The sequence below is a fragment of the Podarcis cretensis genome (genome assembly GCF_951804945.1).
Source record: "Podarcis cretensis genome assembly, chromosome: 6".
Classification (NCBI taxonomy): domain Eukaryota; kingdom Metazoa; phylum Chordata; class Lepidosauria; order Squamata; family Lacertidae; genus Podarcis; species Podarcis cretensis.
In genome coordinates this window covers 84,181,591-84,207,156 of record NC_137175.1, presented here as the reverse complement: position 1 = coordinate 84,207,156, position 25,566 = coordinate 84,181,591, and the positions used below count along the sequence as shown (strand labels likewise).

The window sequence follows — 25,566 nt, the reverse complement described above, 5'->3', positions numbered from 1 at the left end:
GTTGACTGTGTGCTATAAGACTGATCTCCTCATATTTCAGTGTCTTCCATTTTACAGAGTGTACATTCAGGAAGGGGAGGGGAGGGAAAGTGCCAGGCTGTAGGAATTCCTTTCCTCTTCCTAGATGGCATTTTTGAGGGACGGGCAAGGACAGTGCCATCCTGTTCCATCACCCGATATGAAATGGGAAGGTGCTGCCCCAACTCACCACCGCCCAATCCTCTCTTTTTACATATGCCATGCTGCTATTAAACATATGGTCATAGTTAACGTCAATTCCCTATACCGCCCCCCAAGCATTTTCATACTCTGATTTCTTCACAGCAAGCTGCTCTTAGGGGTGCAAGAACAAGGCCGGCAGAATAATTCTGGTCAACAACTAATGAGTGGACTTTACCCTTTTGGTTTACTGTCAGAATTGCAACACTCACAGACCTTTTGCAAATAATCTTAATTGTCTTAAAAATTCAACTGTGTCGGACATTTCTGCAATTCTTCCTCTTGACAGGTTGTGCTGTGAGACAAAAACAAACAAGCAAACAAACAAAGCAGCATGAAATAAACTATGATAACAGAGCAAAATAAAATAACTGTTGAAACCAAAGACGGAGAGATATTTTGTTGCTGCCAGGATTGCATCAGAGAACTCACGGGTCGTGTGTAAATAAACTGAGTTGGGTTAAAAAGTACCTTGCACATTCCCCTAATTCTTGCTCTTTTCAGATTGGTCTATCAAACACAAAAAGCATTTTAAAAACATGGCAAAGGGCTAAAGAAAATAATTGGAGGTTCCAAAGAGAGGAAAAAGATATTTGCAGATCATTGGAATATGTTGACAGCTGAAAGTGAAGATTTTGTGGCACTGAGCATTGCAAGCTTCCTGAAATAATATGAAGAGCTGGCTGGTCTTTATTATTCCATTTCTTCTTCTGACATCTTGTCCTTCCCAAAATGGTAAGTTGTGTAGGTGGCTGACAATTTTTTTTACCAGGGAAGTTGCAGTGGCGTAGCGTGGGTTATCAGCACCCGGGGCAAGGCAAGTAATTTGCGCCCCCTAACCCATGGATTTGCGCCCCCTAACCCGTGGATTTGCGCCCCCTAACTGTGGATTTCCCTAATGCCCAGATGTTGCGCCCGGTGCTGCCGGCCCCCCCTGCACCCCCCACTCTACGCCACTGGGAAGTTGGGTGTTGCCAGATTCCTTATGGGTTGGATCTAACTCAATTGTACTTGGGGCCCAATGAAATCAGTGTGAAAAAATAGAGGTTATTAACTTAAGTCCCTAACAACTTAAATTCTTTACTAACCTAAGTCATTATTAACTAAAACACTACTAACCTATAACCTGTAACACAGTCCTATACATATCCACTCAGAAAGCCCCAGCAAGACTTCGTCCTGGGAAAATGTGCATAGGATTGTGGCATTAGTGTGGAACCAACACTTCAAAAAACAAGTTAGTTTCACCAGAATGGTAGAACTAGAACTTCAGGTAGGAATAGAGATGGGAAGGCCTGGAAAAAAACTGGAAAAAATGGGGGGAGGGACAGGTTTCCCCCCGGTTTTTTCTGAAGCCGTTTTTCCCGGAAAAAATAAAAAAAAAAATTTTATATAGTTTGAATATTCCACACACTATCCCCCCCCCCCCCAATTTTTCCTAGGGAAAAAAAAGGCTTTGGGGAAAACCTGAAAAAACCTGTTCCCTCCCCCCAATTTTTCCATTTTTTTCCAGGCCTTCCAGCACCCACACTTTGTTTTTTGTTTTTTGTTTTTTTTTTAATAAATATTTATTAAGATTTTTAATAAATATTCAGCACCCACACTTTGGAGCTCCTTGCCGATTGACACCAGGCAGCTGCTCTCACTGTAATCTTTCCAGCAATTGCTCAAAACATTTTCATTAGGGCCAGCCCATCTGAACACGTAGAAGCTGCATGCAATTTACTTCCTTTTAACCACTGCTGACTTTAATCATTGATTGCAGCGGTTCTCAACCTGTGGGTCCCCAGATGTTGTTGGACTACAACTCCCATCATCCCTGAGCTCTGGCCTTGCTAGCTAGGGGTGATGGGAGTTGTAGTTCAACAACATCTGGGGACCCACAGGCTGAGAAAGGCTGATCTATTGAATACTCTTAAATGCCTGCTTTTAACTGTGTTTCATCAATCATTTTAATATTCTGTTGTATGTTTTTGTAAACTGTTTAGAAAGCTCTCTTACCATCATGCGGGTTATAATATATAATAACAAATACAATTAAACACATACACTCCTTTTCCTTTCAAACAGAGTTTGAGGGAAAGGGGGTGGTTACATGTTTTACTGCAAGTATAATACTTTTATCTACACCAGGGGTCAGCAAGGTTCACTGCTGTGGAGCCCCCTCTGTGGGCCAGATCGTGGGCACACTTGATGGCACCCACCCACTATATCCGACATCTGCACCTGCGTAGACGCGGTTTTTGGCACCTACATCTGCGCAGACGTGATTTTCAGTGCCACGGAAGCGAGTCCCCGTGCTGCACTGCGCTGCTTTAGTGCAGTGTGTGCGGCTCAGTTCGGGGGCGGCTCGGGGGCCGGTTAAACAACCTCCGTGGGCTGCTTGGGGCCCATGGGCCTTAGGTTATCTACCCCTGATCTACACTGTGTTTCACGCAATTCGTATTTTTTTTTTTAATAATATTTATTAAAGATTTTCAAATACAACGGAAAAAAGAAAAACATCCAAATTTAAAACCTTATTTTCATTGACATCTTCCCAGGACTTCCCCTCCCCTCCCCCTCTTGTATTCCAATTCTTTCAAATAGGTTCCGCAAATTCTTACCCCAAGTTTTAAAATTATTATCATTAACCCAATTTAAAAAATATTTTCCCATCCCCTAAAATCGACCTGTTCCTTCCACGAGTTCCCCTTTTTAGTATACAGTACAGATTAACATAAAAAATAGAAAAAAGAATAAAGTGTAATTTAACACCCTTTGGATTCCAAATTTCCCTCCCCCCTTTCCCGGTTGCGTTCCCAATGTCCGTCAATGTCTACTGTCGTTCTGGAGCTCCCACATCTAGGCCATAGTCCTTCACCAATCCGCTTTGCTGTCTTTTTGATAGTCTTTGCCATCTTTTAATCATTTTTAGTTTCGAATGTCCAATCTTGGAAGGAGTCTATCTTCCAACTTTGTCCAGTTCTTCTTATTCTTGTTGTTCTTGTTGTTCTCTCTCCTCCTCCTCTTTTTTTCTTTTTCTGCTCTCCTGCTCTCCTGCACAAATGTTCTAATTCCAAAAAGCTTATAATTCCTCTACAGAGGTTTTGTTATTCAGGAACAAAACATTACGTCAGGTCCCTTCCATTCTTCAATAGATAAATCTATTGTCTCCTTTAGTGTATAGACCTCTGTAGACAAAATAGTGTTCCATTTCTGCAGTTTCCCAGGAGATAAAAAGTCCTGTTCAAATTCCATACCAGCAGTACTTGTAGTGTCCCACAGCTCCTCTAGAGGGATTTGTAGTAACACAGTTTCCTTCCCGATCACACCCAACAGTCAAAATAACTTATTATTCCTTGTTTTAAACAATTTGTATCCAATTTATAACAAATGTAACCAGCAAAGTCCTACAAAGTTCTCTTTTTGTTCTTCCACTTTGACAGCTCCTTTGACAGCTGTCAAAACCTCTGTTTCTCCTCTCCCGGCGCTCTCACGGATCGCTCCCGGGGTTTCCGGGGGGGGGGTTGCATTTTAATTCACATTCCACTTTTCTCCTCCAGCCCAGCTTATAGTTTTCCATCGCGAAATTTATAACTTTATCAATAAAGAAGGTTGCACTCGATCTTAGTTGTCAAATCCTTTGCTTTAGCTCCTCTACAACAGGGGGGAGGCTGACTTCCTTTTTGCGCCTCCCCCGCTCGCTCCGAATTTAAAAAGAAATTTTTTTCCCCTTTTTAATCCAAGTTCCAATTACTCACGGGTTATTCTTTTAAGTCCGAATTTTCAATGGAAGAAGTCAGCGCTCTCCGCCAAATGGCATGCGGCTTCACTCGGCAGGGGAAGCGGAGGACTCACAGCACCCCCCCCCGTCACCCGCTCCGTAGCCTTTAAAAAGGCTCCTTCGCGTGGTCGGGGGGAGCGCAAACGGTGCCAGCCGAGTCACCATGCCCATGGGTTTCAGCGCCCATGGTTTTTGAGGGTCCCCGCATCGCCGGCACGGCAGGACCCAGCCCCTGCCGAGCAGGCTCCCTCCGGAGCTCGGAGGGAGTCCGCCATTCGGCGATGGCGCCAACCCGGAAGTCATCTACCCCTGATCTACACTGTGTTTCACGCAATTTGTAAAACTGCTCCACAGTGAACTTTTTTTCAATTTTTCCAAAATTTCCATTTTTTCCAGAAAAAAATGGGGGGGGGGACGTTTTTTTTCTCATGGCTTCAAAATTTCCAGAAATTTTACATCTCTAGGTAGGAATCAGATTGAAACTGCATTTCCCCCCTCTCCATTGCATTATTGTAGGGTTTCCCAAAGTTGTGTCTCGAGCTGTTTTTGAACTACAATTCCCATCACCCCTGACTGGTACCACTAACTAAGGATGTTGGGAGTTGTAGTCCCAAAACAGCTAGAGACCTACTTTCTGCTTAAGTATCTGAGTTATGGTGCAATGAAGGGAGATTAAAGTTATGAGGCCAACATTTTTATTGCATAATTCCTACTCAGTTCTTTTTCATTTCCTTCAAATTCTTTAAATTTTACAGGTCAAAGGGTGCCATCCATTGTTGATTTTCCTGATGCTATCTTAATTGAAGACTGCCGACCACCACCAATAAGAGACCATGAAGAACTTGCAGACATATCAGACAAAAAATCCTATTCACACGGGGATGAAGTAATTTACAATTGCCAGCCTGGGTATATAAAATTTGGGCGCATAAAATTGCAGTGTAACAATGGAAAATGGGTACAATCCACACCACATGTGCAATGCAGAAGTAAGTAGAAACATAACTTTATAAAATTGACAAGCTATTGAAATATTTGAACAGTTAATTTTTTTCTCCTTGTGATAAGCCTTGGGATGGTCCTTTTTTAAAAAAAAAAAAAAAAAAACAGCAACAACAAGGCAATACAAGGTTGCATTTCACTTTGTAGCCACTAACCCTTTTTCTGTTTGCTTTGGGTTTCATACGATTGGAGGTCTAAGACCAGCAGAGTTGGTAAAGACAAGAATGTGCCCTAGTCTTGTGGATAAGCAGAGGGTAAAGGTAAAGGGACACCTGACCATTAGGTCCAGTCGTGACCGACTCTGGGGTTGTGATGCTCATCTCGCTTTATTGGCCGAGGGAGCCTGCATACAGCTTCCGGGTCATGTGGCCAGCATGACTAAGCCGCTTCTGGCGAACCAGAGCAGCGCACGGAAACGCCGTTTACCTTCCCGCCGGAGCAGTACCTATTTATCTACTTGCACTTTGACGTGCTTTCGAACTGCTAGGTTGGCAGGATCAGGGACCGAGCAACGGGAGCTCACCCTGTCACGGGGATTCGAACCGCCGACCTTCTGATTGGCAAGTCCTAGGCTCTGTGGTTTAACCCACAGCGCCACCTACGTCCCTGCTGGTAAAGAGGGCTGGAGAGCTCTGCAAAACTTGCAAAGGATCAGCTGGAGGCACAATTGTCCAGGATCCCGTGACTTAACCAATAATTGGAACTCCCCATCCCCCCCTTGTTTCTGGGGTTGCTTTGACTTAAAAAAAAGAGCTGGGGACATAAAATACCAGGTAGGAGACACTTCAGGGATGTTATGCAGCAGTGGGGCTGGAAAGGGGCTGGGAGATGCTCTAAGCATCACCCCATCACTACAGCTATTACTACGAACAACATCATCTCCCTCGTTAAGCTTTATAAAAGAAGGCATTTGATATGACAGCATCATGTTAAGACTTTCCCCACAAATCTGTCTATAAGAGGCACCCAGTGAATCAGAGCAGGGATGTGGAAAGTCTGAGCATGGTGATGTCACGTGTCTTCTTTTACTTCACGGTAATGGAAAGAACATTACATTTCTCACAACATAGCATCGTTTTCAAGAACATTCTTATAGCCATAAGTGTTATCTTGCTTTACACTTAATTTTCTTAATTTCCAGAAAGGCCTTGTGGACATCCTGGACATATCAAATTTGGCTCTTTAGAACTTGTTAATGGAGACGAATTTGTCTTTGGTGCTCGTGTTGTGTATCGGTGCAATGAAGGGTAAATATCCCCCACCCCTCTTCTCTTCAGATATTTAGTCATGGTAGTATTTTTAGGACAGCTGAGAATATATACATATATATATATGTATATGCATATATAAAGGGATGTGGGTGGCATTGTGGTCTAAACCACTGAGCCTCTTGGGCTTGCCGATCAGAAAGTCAACAGTTCAAATCCCCACGATGGGGTGAGCTCCCATTGCTCTGCCCCAGCTCCTGCCAACCTAGCAGTTCGAAAGCACAACAGTGCAAGTAGATAAATAGGTAAGGTAAACAGTGTTTCCTGGTTTCCATCACGGTGTTCCGTTGTGCCAGAAGCAGTTTAGTTATGCTGGCCACATGACTCAGATAATTGTCTGTGGACAAATGCCAGCTCCCTTGGCCTGAAAGCAAGATGAGCGCCGCAACCCCATAGTCACCTTTGACTGGACTTAACCGTCCAGGGGTCCTTTACTTTTAACTTTTGACTATATGTGAATATATATAATGCATATAACGTATATAATGCAAGTACTCAGAAGGACCCAACAGAGCTTCTGTCATGCAGCAACAGATAAATAGTAAAACTGGGAAACAACGAGCAATGGGAAAACTCTATTGAGTTTGCTCCCACTCCCCCAATCAGGGGTTAAATGAGGGATCAGAAGGTGTCCCCTCTGCCATTTATGTTGCCCTCGAACCAATGCTAATCAAACTCCTGCCAGCTCCCAGATCTCAGACACATCCTGGCCTGCTTCCCTCCTCTTAAGGCTTGGTAATCCTGCCTGTGATGGATACTGGGGAGGAAGTTTTGTTCGAGGGCTCCTGCAGTCCCCAGGGTCTAGCCATATTGTGGTGCTAATCTGGTTATAATGACCAAAGGGATGAGGAGAGAGAGAAATCTCTTCTACCCTATTTGCCTTCTTTCTGCAAAAACTCCTAGCCTTTGGAACAAGGTGAGCAAGGAAGGAGTGTGTATGTATATTGGAAGGAGTTGGGACTTCTTCTCCCTGATACTCAGTTTTCAACATTCAGCCAGTGTGGGGGAACTGAGGATTTGAATACTCACCTCACTTTAGTGAATAGCTCTCCTGAATCCATTCAGTTTGAGTCTGAGCTAACTTGTGGTGAACACTCATGCCATCTCTAGAAAAAAAAACCCTAGAAAATAATCCTGCTATTCTAGAAGTATTTGTTTGCGTCTCAGTGTGTTTCAATGTTATTCCAAAGCTGCTCCTGTCATGTAATTATTTGGTTTTAAAATGTTTCGGTTTCACTTATAAAAAAAACTTGCAGGTTTCAGATACTCAGTCCTACAGACTTCCGTGATTGTCGTGCAGATGGATGGAGCAATGAGGTCCCTCGTTGTGAAGGTAAGTGGACCTCTACAGATCTTGACTGAGACTCAAAGTACTGCAGAATTGCTTGAGTTTTTACCAGGTGTCTCCTCACAGTTTTCTCCTGCCCATCCCTCTCTTTTGTTCTCGCAGCAACTGCTGCCCCCGTATCCCTGAAAAGCTCCTCCTGAAGGCCAGAGAAACCACAGAGCAGCTTTTCAAGATGCTGCAGTTGAACGCTTAGCAACTCTTTGTTTTTGTCTGGGTGTGCTTTCTACATGGGCACAGGGACTGAATCTGAGCCTTTGCCCTTTGCAGTGAGAGGAACATTCTGGTTTGGTTTTTGGGGCTTATATTTTTATTTTATCTTTTCCAAAGCAAAGAACTGTGCCTATGTCCGAATAGAGAATGGATTCCTAGCTAGCGAGTATGAACACTCTAAAAACAACTATTTTCCAAGCAGCATTGGACAAGTGATTTCCTACAGTTGCCATTCTGGGTTCCTGACCCCAAATAAAGAAGAATGGCCTAGAATTACATGCACCAAATTTGGGTGGAATCCAGAACCGAAATGCCTCAGTAAGTAGATGTTTATTGCATTCTCCTCTTGGCTCAGAAATAGAAATATAAGTCTAATAGAAAAATTAACTGTGGAGGCCTTGTGAAACTGGTAAGAATATATAAAGCACAGTCGGATGCTACAGACACAACTCTGATCTTTTATTGTGTTTCCAGTGATCTTTTATTGTGCTCTGTGATTAAAGACACCATGTAAAACAACATCCATCATTGCTAGAGAGCTGTTACTGAAAATATTGCATCTATAGATAGTAATTGACACCAAGGAAGTTATCCCTGATAAAACTTAATCTTTCTTGTATGTTTTGGAGAGGGTGTGGCTTGGTTGGTGCATACCTCCACATGAGATGGGGTTGCACCAGGTACAAGTATTTTAAAAGCTGGTATGACGTGAGATTAATGAAATTACAGTGGTACCTCTGGTTGCGAACGGGATCCATTCTGGAGCCCCGTTCGCAACCTGAGCAGAATGCAACCCAGGTCTGCGCGTGCACGGGTCGCGATTCGCCACTTCTGCGCATGCGCGTGACGTCATTTTGAGCGTCTGCACATGCACAAGCAGCGAAACCTGGAAGTAACCCATTCTGTTACTTCCGGGTTGCCACAGGACGCAACCTGAAAGGATTTAACCTGAAGCAAACGTAACAAAAGGTATGACTGTACTGGTCAATAACGTATGTTTTCTGAGTTTTTCTTTAGCAACTAGCAACTGACTGACTTGTAGCATTTCTGGCTTTGTGTGCATGCTAGGAATAGTGTGCATGCATAATGGGTTACAGGGGGTTCTGCCACTGCAACCATTATTCCTCCAGGAAAAATCTGATTGGTCAGGGTTCTGTTACTACTTACAACACCAAAACCACTTTTTTTTTTAAATTGTAATGGAAAAAAACTGTAAATGCTAGGAACGTGGGAGAACTAAGAACCAGCTATCATGTAGGAATTGTGAACCCTTGCCCCTGTAATTGTTTTGGGGGCCTTAAAATAGTGAGCCTTAAAATATAATCAAAACTTTTGCTGGGATGGATTGGCAAAACTACCCATCCTGTATTTTTGGTACTATCCCTCCTTCTTCATCCCACCCCCTTTGGTGTAAACCCCAGAAAGGCACCACACTGTAGTAGCCTAGAAAAATTATCCATGTGGGCACCAGACGAGCTTCCTTGGGGAAAGCATTCCAGAGACAGGGGCCCATCACTGACAAAGCTGTCTTAACTACTCTTTTCGCCTCTAGAGCAATGTGACCCTTCAATACCCTTTGCACATGGTAGATTCATTTTCCTAAATCAGCAGACCTTCAGAGAGGGTGAAGAAATTTCATTTTCTTGTGATGAAGGCGGTGATACTCCAAATCCAGAAGGAACAGCCACTTGCACAAAAAGTGGCTGGTCACCTGCTCCACGTTGCGACACGAAAAGTGAGTGTTATTCGCGGCATCTTATCAGAGAATATAGAACCGGAGGAACTGTTCTGCTGTAAACAGCAGGTTACATGGTTTTCTTTGACCTCTTAAAGCTTACACTGTGCATGTTTACAAATCCCATGCATGGCAGAGGAAAGGAGGCATTTGCAGCAGCCAACCCTTCTATATCCTCTCCACAGGGTAAAACAACCACTAGCACTCTGGGTATGCACCACACTTGTGGTGGATTGAGCTGGACTTGGGAGAACTTGCAGCTCTTTAGAACAGGCATAGGCAAACTCGGCCCTCCAGATGTTTTTGGCCTACAACTCCCATGATCCCTAGCTAACAGGACCAGTGATCAGGCATGATGGGAATTGTAGTCCCAAAACATCTGGAGGGCTGAGTTTGCCTATGCCTGCTTTAGAATCTCTCTATCCCTCCTGATATTTTTGTTGCAGCTACCACTAGCCCAGAGAAGGAAGTGTAGAAAAGTGTACAGTGGTGCCTCTGGTTACATACTTAATTCATTCCGGAGGTCCATTCTTAACCTGAAACTGTTCTTAACCTGAAGCACCACTTTAGTTAATGGGGACTCCTGCTGCTGCCGCGCTGCCGCCATGCGATTTCTGTTCTCATCCTGAAGCAAAGTTCTTAACCTGAGGTACTATTTTTGGGTTAGCGGAGTCTGTAAGCTGAAGCGTATGTAACCCGAGATACCACTGTAGTTGGTTGCCCTTTGTCTTGGGCCCAGCTCCAGAATACAATTTATATACTGCTTAATTATAATCATCCCTAAGCCCAAGTAACTCAAAAGAGTAAAGGTAAAAAAAGAGAGTTAAAACTATAAAATCCGTATTCAGTTAAAATGCCCAATGAAGTAAGTCTTCAGTAGGTCAAGTCTTCAGTAGAGGTCCACGATCCAACATTTAGGTCAACCCTCTCTGACCTCAACTGGGAGTTGCTCTAGCAAAACCATTCTAATAATTTGATGTTGACACCTTCTTTTCTTTCATAAAACATCTCTTTCCATTTCAAATGACACGATACAGTGGTACCTCAGTTTCCGAGTGTATAACCAGCTCCAAGTCTCTCTCCAGTACATTAGTTTCAAGCTAACATAGTAAAACTAAGATGCTAAAAATAATAATAGCTATGTTTAGTTATATTAATCTCTTTTCCTCAACATTTCGTCCAGCAATATGTGAAGGTCTCCTGTTGCAGCATGGGGATATTCAGCCAAGAAAAGACCAGTATCAACCCAACGATGTTTTGCAATTTTTCTGCCATGAAGGATTCACAATAGTTGGTCCTGCTTCTGCCCAGTGTTATCCCTTTGGCTGGTCTCCACTCCCTCCCCGCTGTAAAGGTACTATTAAAGGAAGTTCCGTCACAAATGTGCTTTGTGCTCTTCTAAGTGTGTGTACCTTATTTGGTCAGGCACCATTGTCCTGTGTTCTTTGTTAGTCAGAGAGGAGGCAAAGTCCTCATCCTAGGGAAGATGACAACAGCCTTTTCGTTGTGGCCGTTTACCTCCGTGTTTTGATAGATTTGTTTTCTTGTGTATTTTAATTTGTACTATTTTATAATTGGTTTTAGAGTTGTAAACCACTTTGAAGCCACCTTACTAATTAAGCCATATAAGTATAAATTAATTATGATAAATAAATAATAATAACAATAATTTATTGTGGTGTGTGAAGAAGAAACTCTCCAGTTGATGCCAATGAATGGGTAGGCTCATGAAAATGATAAGATTAGAACCCATAGTTTGGTGCTGGGTCCTTTCCTCCCAACTGTCTCTTTTTTTTTTATATAAAGATTTTTATTGATTTCCAATTTTTTAACAAAAACAAAAAACAACATAAAAACAAACAAACAAAAAACTCATATTTTCTTAACCTTATTTCCATAACCCTCTTTTCCCGGACTTCCCCATACCTTTCCCTTTTTGCATCCTTAATTTAGTACCATTATTCAGCAACCTTTCTTGCCCAATTAAATATAAATTCATCCTCTTTTTCTATTCCACCCTAAAATTAAACCCAATTTTCGCTGCAATTCTACGTCTTCTTTTCCCTCAGCATTTTAACACTCCTCAGTTTTATAATAATTCTTAAGATACATCTTAAATTTCTTCCAATCTTCTTCCACAGTCTCTTTCTCTTGGTCGCGGATTCTGCCGGTCATTTCTGCCAGTCCCATAAAGTCAATCACTTTCGCCTGCCATTCCTCCAACGTGGGTAGTTCTTGTGTCTTCCAATACTTTGCTAGAAGAATCCTTGCTGCCGTAGTAGCGTACAAAAAGAAATTCTTATCCTTCTTCGACACCAGCTGGCCGACCATACCCAAGAGAAATGCCTCTGGTTTCTTGTTAAAGGTGCACTTAAGCACTTTCTTAATTTCATTATAAATCATTTCCCAGAAGGCCTTAATCTTTGGGCAGGTCCACCAAAGGTGGAAAAAGGTACCTTCAGTCTCTTTACATTTCCAACATTTGTTATTGGGCAAATGATAAATCTTCGCAAGCTTGACTGGGGTCATGTACCACCTATAAATCATTTTCATAATGTTTTCTCGTAAGGCATTACATGCCGTAAATTTAATACCTGTGGTCCATAACTGCTCCCAGTCAGCAAACATAATGTCATGACCTATGTCCTGTGCCCATTTAACCATAGCAGACTTCACTGTCTCATCTATTGTATTCCACTTCAACAGCAAGTTGTACATTCTTGATAAATTCTTAGTATTGGGTTCTAACAATTCTGTTTCTAATTTCGATTTCTCCACCTGGAAGCCAATTTTCCTGTCTTGTTTGAAAGCCTCCATTATTTGAAAATAATGGAGCCAATCTCGTACCTTAGACTTTATTTTCTCATAACTTTGTAGTTTAAATTCACCACCTTCTTGTTCTAAAATCTCAGAATATTTCGGCCAATTGGTTCTCATATTAAGTTTCTTTACCTCCTTAGCCTCCATAGGTGAAAGCCACCTGGGAGTTCTGTTTTCCAATAAATCTTTGTACCGTATCCAAACATTATATAGTGCTTTCCTGACAATATGATTTTTAAAACCCTTATACACTTTAACCTTGTCATACCAGATATATGCATGCCAACCAAAATTATTATCAAATCCTTCCAAATCTAGAATGTCTGCATTTTCAAGCAGTAGCCAATCTTTTAACCAGCAGAAAGCTGCCGATTCATAGTAGAGTCTTAAGTCCGGCAGGGTAAACCCCCCTCTTTCTTTAGAATCGGTAAGTATCTTAAACTTAATTCTGGGCTTTTTGCCCTGCCAGACAAATTTAGATATGTCTTTCTGCCACTTCTTGAAACAGTCCAGTTTATCAACAATTTGTAATGTCTGAAACAAAAATAACATTCTAGGCAATACATTCATTTTGATTACTGCAATTCGACCTAACAAGGAAAGCTTCAGGTTTGACCATATTTCTAAATCTTTCTTTATCTCAGTCCAGCACTTATCATAGTTGTCCTTAAATAAGTTTACATTCTTAGATGTCATGTTAATCCCCAGGTATTTTACACTCTTTGCCACCACTAACCCAGTTTCCTCTTGGAATCTATCCCTTTCAACATTTGTTAAATTTTTTTCCAGTACCTTAGTTTTTTGTTTATTCAGCTTAAATCCTGCGACCTGGCCAAATACTTGAATTAGTTCTAAAGCTCTTTTGGTACTAGTGTCTGGCTCTTGCAAGGTCAGTACTAAGTCATCTGCAAAAGCCTTTAATTTGTAATGTCTGGCTCCGACCTGAATCCCTTTTACCAGCTGGTCCCCCCTAATCATATTTAACAGGACCTCCAGGACCGATATAAAAAGTAATGGGGATATTGGGCACCCCTGACGTGTCCCTTTTTCTATAGGTAATTCATCCATAACCACATTATTTACAATTAACTTTGCCTTTTGCTCAGAATAAATTGCACTTATACCATTTTCAAACCTTTGGCCTACCCCCATCCCGTGGAGATTCTTCTTCATAAATTTCCAAGATATATTGTCGAAGGCTTTCTCCGCGTCCACAAAAATTAAAACTGCCTTCGTATTAATGTTCACTGTCAACATTTCTATAATGTCAATTATATTCCTTACATTAGTAGATATATGCCTACCCGGGAGAAAGCCTGCCTGATCTTTATGGATCTCCTCCACCAACACCTTCTTTAATCTTTTTGCCAAAATGTCTGCAAAAATTTTGTAATCCACATTAAGTAGTGATATAGGGCGGTAGTTCTTGATCTGTTTTTTATCAACCTCAGTCTTTGGTATAAGTGTGATGAAAGCTTCTTTCCACGTCTCAGGTGCCCTTTTCCCCTCTAATATCTCGTTACAAACCTCCTTAAGCGGCTAGATTATCCAATCTTTCAAGGCTTTGTAATATCTGGAGGTTAGTCCATCTGGCCCTGGAGATTTCCCCAGTTGCATGTTTTGAATGGCACCCTCAATTTCTTGTTCAGTTATTTTCTCATTTAAAAGCGACATACTTTGTTGCGAAATTTTTTGTAATCCATATTTCTTAAGAAATTCTTCAATTTCTCTTTCATTTTCCAGCCCTTGTGCATACAATCTTCTGAAATAACTCTGAAAGCAGTTGCTGATCTCATTTGGTTTCGAAATGTTCTTTCCATCTACCTCCAAATTTGTGACTGTGTTCAATTTCAGTCTCTTCTTCAATTGCCATGACAGGAGTTTCCCACATTTATCTGCTGATTCAAATGTCTTTTGTCTCATTCGTTTAATTTTCCATTCAATCTCCTGATTCATCAATTCCATATATTGCTTCTGGTACAGTTTAATTTGTCTCAAGATCTCATGTGACTTTGGGTTGGATCTCAATTTCTTTTCACTTTCTTTTATCTTTTCCAAAATTTTATCTTTCTTCTCCTGTTGTTTCCTCCTTTTCAAGGAGTTCTGCTGTATCAAGAAACCCCTCATCACGGCCTTGCTTGCGTCCCAGATCACTCGTTTCTCCACTTCTGTCCTTAGATTTATCTCAAAATAGTCCTTCAAAGTCTTTTGGGCCTTTTGGTACACCTCTGGATCTTTAAATAGGGTGTCATTCATTCTCCATCTGAAGGAGCCAGCTGTTGTTATTTTCATTTCCATCCTTACCGCATTATGGTCGGAGCATGTCTTTGGGCAGATTTCCACTTTCTTTATCTTAGGAGCCATTCCACTAGTAATCCATATTTGGTCTATTCTTGTCCAGGTCATCTGTGATTCTGAAAAGAATGTTCCCTCCCTCTCGAGGGGGTTTCTTGTTCTCCAAATGTCAATCAGGTCCAAGTTGTCAGTCATTTCAAAGAAAGTCTTAGGTAGTCTCCCGTCCTTGGAGATCACCTGTCTTTGTGCTTTGTCCATATTTGTAGAGATGACACCGTTCATATCGCCTAATAGGATCACCTTATAGTCCAGATAGTTCATTAATGTCTCATGTAATTTCTTGTAAAATTCTGCCTTCCCTTCATTCGGTGCATAAATTCCAAATATCAAAATTTTTTCTCCTTGAATCTGTATCTCAATTGCCAAGATTCTTTCCTCCCAACTGTCTCATCCCTCCTAGCTGAAACTCAGGGAACTGAGCAGCCGCAGTGCCTGGAATAGTTGTGAAAACTGGGCATTAGGCTGAAATTCAATTTTAGATGTAAGCCATCTGGAGATCTTGGGATGCGGGTGGCGCTGTGGGTTAAACCACAGAGCCTAGGGCTTGCCAATCAGAAGGTCAGCAGTTCGAATCCCTGCAACAGGGTGAGCTCCCGTTGCTTGGTCCCTGCTCCTGTCAACCTAACAGTTCGAAAGCACTTTAGAGTGCAAGTAGATAAATAGGTACCGCTCTGGCAGGAAGGTAAACGGCGTTTCCGTGTGCTGTTCTGGTTTGCCAGAAGTAGCTTAGTCATGCTGGCCACATGACCTGGAAGCTGTATGCCGGCTCCCTCGGCCAATAAAGCGAGATGAGCACCTGTCTGTAGTAAAGGTAAAGGACACCCGGATGGTTAAGTCCAGTCAAAGGCGACTATGGGGTTGCGGAGCTCATCTCACTTTCAGGCTGAGGGAGCCGGTGTTTGTCCGCATACAGCTTTCCAGGTCATGTGGCCAGCAGGACTAAACCACTGGTGCAACACTATGATGGAAGCCAGAGCACACAGAAATGCCATTTACCTTCCTGCGCAGCGGTACCTATTTATCCACTTGCACTGTGTGCTTTCATACTGCTAGGTTGGCAGGAGCTGGGACAGAGCAACGGGAGCTCACTCCGTCATGGGGATTCGAACCGCTGACCTTTCCTATCAGTGGTTTAGACCACAGTGCCATCCATGTCACCTGTGAATAGTGTTGTGCAAACCTTATTAGGTGAGGAATTATGTTTGCTTACTTCTAGAACAAGTCAAGCACTGTAAGGCACCAGCCAACATTAGGAATGGCAGTATTGTTGATGATCTTCTTGAAGAATACCACCATGGTGACCAAGTGGAATATGCGTGTAACATCAAATTTGTGATGACTGGATCAAAGATAATAGAGTGTGTTGATGGAAAATGGACACCTGTACCTTCTTGTACAGGTAAGCCATGGTTGCAATCCGTATAAAATAAGTGTGTACACAGTGTACTCTGTGTGTGTAATCATTTTCCATGATTTTATGTAGTCCAATGATTCCTGCATCTGAGAAAGTGGAAGAGAACATCTTAAATATTCTCTCCTGATTTCTCTGCTCTGAAGTTATCTTAAATGTTGTGTACAGGCTCCTATCCACAGCTTCAATAATACTAACATAAACGTATCAACCGGGTTTAAAACAACCAGATATTTCTTGCACCACATTAAGTAATTGCAATGGCATGTGGCAAATTAATTTCCAATGAAAAGATGAACCCTGAAAGTTTATATACTGACCCTTTCACCTGACACTGCCAGTGAACGCTTAGTGCCTGGAATATGAGTTAGGAACAGAGAGCTGTCCTTGACTTCTGAGAACAATGGATTTGTCACACTAAGTAAGATCCTATTTCAATTAATAAAGTTGCCTTCCGGTCAGGGTCTAAACACAATCTGGAGTATTTTCTTTCACATTCCTTTATGCCTTTTGCAGTAGAGGAAAAGAAATGTGGCCCACCACCCAGTATTCCAAATGGACATGCAGCTGGAACACTCAGAGAAGAATATATTCACGGTGAGGATGTGGAATATGAATGTGAAGAAAACTTCATCATCGTTCAGACCAGCTTAGCCAGGTGTCTTCATGGACTTTGGGAATTACCTAGATGTGCAGGTAAGCAGAGCTCATAGTTTACTAAGCTGTGATTCTCACCCTAGGATCTATGGGGTTGCACTATTATGTTGTTGTTGTTTAGTCGTTTAGTCGTGTCCGACTCTTCGTGACCCCATGGACCAGAGAACGCCAGGCACTCCTGTCCTCCACTGCCCCCCGCAGCTTGGTCAGACTCATGCTGGTAACCTCGAAAACACTATCCAACCATCTCGTCCTCTGTCGCCCCCTTCTCCTTGTGCCCTCCATCTTTCCCAACATCAGGGTCTTCTCCAGGGAGTCTTCTCTTCTCATGAGGTGGCCAAAGTACTGGAGCCTCAGCTTCACAATCTGTCCTTCCAGTGAGCACTCAGGGCTGATTTCCTTCAGAATGGAGAGGTTTGATCTTCTTGCAGTCCATGGGACTCTCAAGAGTCTCCTCCAGCACCATAATTCAAAAGCATCAATTCTTCGGCGATCAGCCTTCTTTATGGTCCAGCTCTCACTTCCATACATCACTACTGGGAAAGCACTATTATGAAGTGTCCATAATTTGTGTAGGGATGTCCCAAATTACAAAATTCATCTCATCTTGGTCTTGGTTGTGATAAATCCATACAATATCTAAGAAGCCCATACATTATTTTTTTTGTTGGTCAAATAAAGCAAAATAACCTTCACAACAAAGCGGCCCAATATCTGAGTGCACTTATTATGAGATTTTATTTTATTTTTGTGACTATGGAAGAGTAAAAACAAGCACACTCTATGTAGCCTTGAGCAAGTCATTGCATCTCAGCCTCAGTTTCCTGTCTGTAAAATTGAGAATAATTTTTATCTCTTTGCCACAAAGATTAGTTTCCATAAATTATATATATAGTTTGAGAACTTATCCAGTAACACTTTCAGGCTTATTAAATCATACAAATGTGTTTGCCTTAGCTATTAAGCCACCTCACTTGAACAATATTTGAATTATTAGATTTTTCAACAAAATGTGCACGTCCAAATATGCCTAAGAATGCAACTTTTGCATCAGCTGTTCCTCTGAAAAGTCAGTATGACAACAATGATGTCCTCAGCTACATCTGTGATTCCAGGCTTCGTGAAGCTAAATGCATCGAGGGAGAATGGTTACCCAAACCGGAATGCAAAGGTACGTTCTTTTTCCGTTGCTTTCTTAACTTAGGTAAAACGGACATAGCCGGTAGTCAAAAACTGGAGGCAAAATGCAAATACAATATACATTGGGGCATGTTGCATCCTCAGAAAGGAGGTATTTCCATTTTGAATTTTGTTTCCTTTTGAGGGGAGTGAGATTTCCACCTGTTCACTTCTCCTGCCCCTACTCAAGAGGGGAAATACTGAAAAATAACAGTTTGCAAATGCATTTGTAGGTCGGTCATGCCTCTTTCGTAAAGCCGAGACAAAACTCGACAACAGAGGCTCAAAAGCAGCTGTAAAAACAAACCACCACCAAGTGAAGCCACAGCATAGATTATTTTTATTCTTTCTTAATTTGGGGTCAGAATTGGTTCTCCTGGTGAGGCTTGAGCTGTGTGACTAGTAGCCTCTAGACTGCTGTTTCTTAAAAAGGATGGAGAGGGACGAGATGAGGAAGATGTTAGGTGTCAAGATGCTGTCAGCAGCTCCTGGCTGACTGCCCAGGGAAGCATAAAGACAAGGAAAAGGTTCTTCCCCTCCTTTTTTATTTCAGTATTACAGAGAGAGGCAATAGAACCCAGCCTCTTAAATAATGGCTTCCGGTCTAACAGCCCTTCTCTGAGTTGACCAGTTCAGACTAGTTGGAACTAGTCCAAGCTGGATTGAACCGGTCCAAGCTGGTTGGAACCAGTTCAGACTGGTTAGAACCAGTCCAAGACAGTTTGAAACGGTCCAAGACAGTTTGAACCGGTCCAAGCCAGTTGGACCCGGTTCAGACCAGTTGGAACCGGTTCAAGCCGGTTGGAACCGGTTCAAGCCGGTTACAACTGGTCCAAGCCAGATTGAACCGGTCAAAGTCGGTTGGAACCGGTTCAAAATGGTTGGGACCGGTTCAATCCGGTTGGATCCGGTTCAGAATGGTTGGAATCGGTTCAAGCAGGTTTTAAGCTGTTCAGACTGGTTGGAACTGATTCAGACTGGTTGGAACCAGTTCAGACTGGTTGGAACTGGTCCAATACGGTTTGAACTGGTCGAAGCCGGTTGGAACCAGTTCAGACTGGTTGGAACCGGTTCAGACTGGTTGGAACTAGTCCAAGCCGGTTTGAACCGGTCCAAGCCGGTTGGAACCAGTTCAGACTGATTGGAACTAGTCCAAGCCAGTTTGAACTGGTCGAAGCCGGTTGGAACCGGTCCAGACTGGTTGAAACCGGTTCAAGCCAGTTGGAACCAGTTCAGACTGGTTTGAACCGGTCCAATCTGGTTTGAACCGGTCCAAGCCGGTTGGAACCTGTTCAGACTGGTTGGAACCGGTTCAAGCTGGTTGGAACCAGTTTAGACTGGTTTGAACCAGTCCAAGCCAGTTTGAAGCGGTTCAGACTGGTTAGAACTGGTTCAAGCCAGTTGGGACCAGTTCAGAGTGGTTGGAAACAGTTTAAGCTGGTTGGAACCGGTTCAGACTAGTTGGAACTGGTTCAAGCCGGTTGGAACCGGTTCAGGCTGGTTGGAACCGGTTCAAGCCGGTTAGAACCAGTTCAGTCTGGTTGGAACTGGTTCAGACTTGTTGGAACTAGTCCAAGCCAGTTCGAGCCGGTCCAAGTCGGTTGGAACCGGTTCAGACCTGTTAGAACCTGTCCAAGCTGGTTTGAACCGGTACAAGCCGGTTGGAATAGGTTCAGACTGGTTGGAACTAGTCCAAGCCAGTTTGAACTGGTCCAAGCCGGCTTGAACCGGTCCAAGCCGGTTGGAACCGGTTCAGACTGGTTGGAACCTGTTCAAGCCGGTTGGAACCAGTTCAGACTGGTTGGAACCGGTCCAAGCTGGTTGGAACCGGTTCAGAGTGGTTGGAACCGGTTCAAACCGGTTGGATCCAGTTCAGAGCAGTTGGAACTGGTCCAAACCAGTTTGAACCAGTTTAAGCCGGTTGGAACCAGTTCAGACTAGTTGGAACCGGTCCAAGCTATTTTGAACCGGTCTATGCCAGTTTGAACTGGTCTATGTCAGTCTGAACTGGTTCAGACTGGTTGGAACTGGTCCAAGCCAGTTTGAAACGGTCCAAGCCAGTTGGAACCAGTTCAGACTGGTTAGAACCGATTCAGACTGGTTGGAACCGGTTCAAGCCAGTTGGAACCGATTCAGGCTGGTTGGAACAGGTTCAGACTGGTTGGAACTAGTCCAAGCCTGTTTGAACCAGTTCAAGGACGGTTGGAACCGCATCAGACTGGTTGGAACCAGTTCAAGCTGGTTGGAACCAGTTCAGAGCGGTGGAACTGGTCCAAACCAGTTTGAACTGGTGTAAGCCGGTTGGAACCGGTTCAGAGTAGTTGGAACCGGTTCAAGCCGGTCGGAACAGGTTCAGACTTGTTGGAATCGGTTCAGGCTGGTTGGAACTAGTCCAAGCCTGTCTGAACCGGGCCAAGGATGGTTGGAGCCAGTTCAGACCGGTTAGAAGTGGTCCAAGCTGTTTTGAACCGGTCTAGGCCGGTTTGAACCAGTTCAAACTGGTAGGAACCGGTTCAAGCCAGTTGGAACCAGTTCAGAGCAGTTGGAACCGGTCCAAACCTGTTTGAACTGGTTTAAGCCGGTTGGAACCGGTTCAAACTAGTTGGAACCGGTTCAAGCCGGTCAGAACTGGTTCAGACTGGTTGGAACCGGTTCAAGCCAGTTGGAACCGATTCAGGCAGGTTGGAACCGGTCCAAGCCGGTTGGAACCAGTAAAGGCTGGTTGGAACTGGTTCAGACCGGTTGGAACTAATCCAAGCCAGTTTGAACCGGTGCAAACTGGTTGGAACCTGTTCAAGCCAGTTGGAACCAGTTCAGGCTGGTTGGAACCGGGTCAGTATGGTTGGAACCGGTTCAGCTTGTTTGGAACTAGTCTAAGCCAGTTTGAGCCGGTCCAAGCTGGTTGGAGCCAGTTCAGACTGGTTAGACCCGGTCCAAGCTGGTTTGAAACGGTTCCAGCTGGTTTGAACTGGTCTATGTCAGTTGGAACCGGTTCAGACGGGTTGGAACTGGTCCAAGCCAGTTGGAACTGGTTCAGACTGGTTGGAACTGGTTCAAGCCAGTTGGAACCGGTTCAAAGTGGTTGGAATTAGTCTAAGCTGGTTTGAACCAGTCAAAGCCTGTTTGAACCGGACCAAGGATGGTTGGAGCCTGTTCAGGCTGGTTGGAACAGGTTCAGACTGGTTGGAACTAGTCCAAGCCTGTTTGAACCAGACCAAGGACGGATTAGAACCAGTACAAGCTGTTTTAAACCGGTCTAGGCCGGTTTGAACTCGTCTATGTCAGTTGGAACCGGTTCAGACTGGTTAGAACCGATTCAGAATGGTTGGAACCAGTTCAAGCCGGTTGGAAACAGTTCAGACTGGTTTGAACTGGTCCAATCCGGTTTGAACCAGTCCAAGCCGGTCGGTACCGGTTCAGACTGGTTGGAACCGGTTCAGGCTGGTTGGAACCAGTAGAGACTGGATGGAACTAGTCCAAGCCAGTTGGAACTGGTTCAGACTGGTTGGAACTGGTTCAAGCGGGTTGGAACTGGTTCAAAGTGGTTGGAACTAGTCCAAGCTGGTTTGAACCAGTTGAAGCCGGTTGGAACTGGTTCAGACTGGTTGAAACTGGTCCAAGCCGGTTTGAACCTGTCCAAGCCAGTTGGAACCTGTTCAAACTGCTTGGAACCGGCTCAAGCCGGTTAAAACTGGTTCAGGCCTGTTGGAACCAGCCCAGACCACTTGGAACCATTTCATACCAGTTCGAACAGGTCCAAGCTGGTTGGAACTAGTCCAAGCCAGTTTGAACCAGTCCAAACCGGTTGGAACCTGCCCAGACCTGTTGGAACTGGCTCAGGTCCAAGCCAGTTGGACCTTGTCCAGGTCAGTTGGAGCAGGTCTAGGCCAGTTGGAACCAGCCCAGACCGGTTGGAACCAGCCCAGGCCAGTTGGAACCAGCTCAGACCGGTTGGAACAGGTCCAAGCCAGTTGGAACTGTTCCACTCCAGTTTGAACCAGTCCAAGCCAATTTTAACTGGTTGAAACTGGTTGGAACCAGCCCAGACCAGTTGGAACAGGTCCAGGCCGGTTCCAACTGGCCCAGACCTGTTTGAACCGGTTCAGACAGGTTTGAACCTGTTCAAACTAGTTGGAACCAGCTCAAGCCAGTTAAAAACAGGTTCAGGCTTGTTGGAACCAGCCCAGACTGCTTCGTACTGTTTCATACCTGTTGGAACAGGCCCAAGCTGGTTGGAACTAGTTCAAGCTGGTTTGAACCTGTCCAAACCGGTTGGAACAGGTTGAAGCCGGTTGGAACAACTCCCGACTAGTTGGAACAGGTCCAAGGCGCTTGGGACCAGTTCAGACTGGTTGGAACTGGTCCAGGCTGTTTGGAACCAGTGTTCTAGGTGTAACAGCCCTGCTGTTTCTGTATTTATTTTATTCTTTCAAAAAGAGTTTCATTTGGTTGTGAGGTAACCCTAAACTGATATGCACAATATAATTTCCATAATAAATAAAATGAGGAAATGCATTCCATCATGAGTTCATTGCACTGCATTAGATGCCCTTATGGTACATTGAGCTTTGAGAGGATTGGTCAGGCAACATGGGGAACTCACGGGAAAAGGCGTAATAAGTTCTCCAGTGCATACAGGAATCCATAGAATGATTTCTTGGATTGTGGCCAGTGCAATTAACTAATTATAGTTATAAATGTGAACCCATTCATGCCGATGACACAAAACGATTTCACTAATTTATAATTTATTCTGAATCTTTAGTAGAGACATTGCGGTATAGCAGTTCGAGAGTCGGATACTAACCTACCTCACAGAGTTGTTGTGGCGATTAAATGAGGTGGGGAAGAACCATGTCCACCACTGGGAGCTCCTTGAAGGAAAACACAATAAAATAAATACAATAATAATATGTTTGATATGTTGTTGTTGTTGTAGACCTCTGCCCGCCTCCACCCCAGATTCCTAATGCCATTGATGTAGCTGAGCCGAGAACCTACGAGAGTGGTGAACAGATAAATTTCCTGTGTGAGAAGCTTTTTGTGCTTCAAGGGCCACAGAACATATCATGCGAGGATGGCAAGTGGCAACTGCCCCCGCGCTGTGTTGGTTAGTATGCTCTTACTTGAATATTTTGCCTTTGGGGAAAATAAATGAAGATGCATGCTGCATTCTGTTTTGCCAAAGCAACACTGCAGGGATGCGGGTGGCGCTGTGGTCTAAACCACTGAGCCTCTTGGGCTTGCCGATCGGAAGGTCAGCGGTTCAAATCCCCGCGACGGGGTGAGTTCCTGTTGCTCTGTCCCAGCTCCTGCCAACCTAGCAGTTCGAAAGCACAATAGTGCAAGTAGATGAATTGGTATTGCTGCAGTGGGAAGGTAAACAGTGTTTCCGTGCACTCTGGTTTCCGTCACGGTGTTCTGTTGCGCCAGAAGTGGTTTAGTCATGCTGCCCACATGACCCAGAAAGCTGTTTGTGGACAAATGCTGGCTCCCTCGGCCTGAAAGCGAGATGAGTGCCGCAACTCCATGGTCGCCTTTGACTAGACTTAACTGTCCAGGGCTCCTTTACCTTACCTTACCATTACTCAGCCTAGGTGTGTGTCTTCTATGTTGAGTATGTGTATCTGCAACAAAAGACAAATGCCACCACCATCCCCCCGTTTGCTCTGCAACTATGAAGCTGTGGCAGAAGCTGCCCCTTCCACTTGAGGAAGTGAGAAGCTTCAACCCATGTAAAAACATAACAAAGACATCCTTTCAGCTACTTTATTTCACTCACCAATGGTGCTTAATGACTGATTCATAGAAGCCATTTGCTTTGTATGTGGCATTGGGTTCCAGAATGCTTGACTGGCGCACACTGGCATCAGTACCAGCTTGCAACAAAGGGGCCATCTCTGTGTGTTTGCTTTAACGGCACACTCACTGCTCATAGAGGAGGGAGAAAGGTTGTTTTCTGCTGCTCCAGAGAAGCGGACACGGAGCAATGGTTCCAAACTACAAAAAAGAAGATTCCACCTAAACATTAGGAAGAACTTCCTGACAGTAAGAGCTGTTTGACAGTGGAATTTGCTGCCAAGGAGTGTGGTGGAGTCTCCTTCTTTGGAGGTCTTTAAGCAGAGGCTTGACAACCATATGTCAGGAGTGCTCTGATGGTGTTTCCTGCTTGGCAGGGGGTTGGACTCGATGGCCCTTGTGGTCTCTTCCAACTCTATGATTCTATGATTCTATGATTCTATGAAGTCAAACCACGGACACAGTCTTCGGCATGCAAAGAGCGCCAAATAAAGCAAGCAACACAGAATGGCCATATTTCCAAGCTCAATGCCAGATTTGGCATCCCTTGTAAGAGGAGCACAGGCACCGGCATTTTCATCCATTTTCATGTTTTTGCATTGTAGATGTATCAACTGTCACCGTGCAGCACAGCACAGACTTTCCCATTGCTCCTGGAAGCCAGAGCAACCCCATGCCTGCAACAAGTGATGGCATTAGCAGCAGAGACCTTTTAGATTTCTTACACACTATCCATGCCACAGGTAAGTTAGCAGCCCTAAAGCGTAGGATTGTGGTTTACAAATGCACATCAGGTTGGCTGCCATTTCATACGCCTTTGGTTTTTTTATACAGTAAGATCACTCGAGAGGCGCATGGCTGTGCTTGAGCAGGAGCTGCAGGAGCTAAAGAGAGAGAGAATGAAGACTAAGTAGCAAACCACCTGCATTCTAGAAGCCAGTCCTGAAGAATGGAAGGAGAACGTAAACAAGAACGTTAGATCATAGTCACATGGCACACTGTTCCTGTATCCATTTCTTTTACTAAAGACTTTTTGGAAACCTACTGTGAATTGTTTGCAAGGCACTTGAGGGCAAAGTCCCTTGCCCTTCTAGCAGTACTGTTTTTCTACCATGAACGCCTCCCTTTTAATGGCAATGGTATCCACCTGCGAGGTGCCAGAACTGGAAAAAGCCTTGCTTTCTAGCAATCCCAGTGCCACATCCCCACCTGCTACAGTCCCCAGTGAGGTGCCCAGATGCTGCTTCAACTTCTTGGGGACATTTTCAGTTGATGCAGCCTAATAACATAGACATAGACAGGGACGCGGGTGGCGCTGTGGGTTAAACCACAGAGCCTAGGACTTGCCAATCAGAAGGTCGGCAGTTTGAATCCCCGCAACAGGGTGAGCTCCCGTTGCTCAGTCCCTGCTCCTGCCAACCTAGCAGTTTGAAAGCACGTCAAAGTGCAAGTAGATAAATAGGTACCGCTCCGGCGGGAAGGTAAACGGCTTTTCTGTGCGCTGCTCTGGTTCGCCAGAAGCGGCTTAGTCATGCTGGCCACATGACCCGGAAGCTGTATGCCGGCTCCCTTGGCCAATAAAGCGAGATGAGCGCCGCAACCCCAGAGTTGGTCACAACTGGACCTAATGGTCAGGGGTCCCTTTACCTTTACCTTTAATGACATCGACAAGGTCCTCGTGGAGATGCAGATAGCAACATGTCTGCTCAAACCTTGCTGCTCACGGCTTACTAAAGCTTGCTAAGGGGGCATGGCTGAGCAGGTAGTATTACATGGTTCTGCTCTTAACTGCCTGGT

At 44.1% G+C, this 25,566-nt stretch overlaps 1 protein-coding gene across 1 annotated transcript; it reads left to right on the top strand.

Moving 5' to 3' along the window:
* The first annotated feature begins 679 nt into the window (after positions 1 to 679).
* LOC307218682 (complement factor H-related protein 5-like) lies at positions 680 to 25,251 on the top strand. The gene is made up of 13 exons (XM_079981384.1): positions 680 to 954; positions 4,741 to 4,974; positions 6,129 to 6,234; positions 7,512 to 7,588; positions 7,931 to 8,131; positions 9,366 to 9,548; positions 10,732 to 10,902; positions 15,940 to 16,122; positions 16,651 to 16,830; positions 17,789 to 17,962; positions 22,910 to 23,080; positions 24,375 to 24,512; positions 24,604 to 25,251. Exons 1-13 carry the CDS (start codon positions 891 to 893, stop codon positions 24,681 to 24,683), a joined length of 1,962 nt encoding a protein of 653 aa, XP_079837510.1. The 5' UTR covers positions 680 to 890; the 3' UTR covers positions 24,684 to 25,251.
* Positions 25,252 to 25,566: the final 315 nt, after the last annotated feature.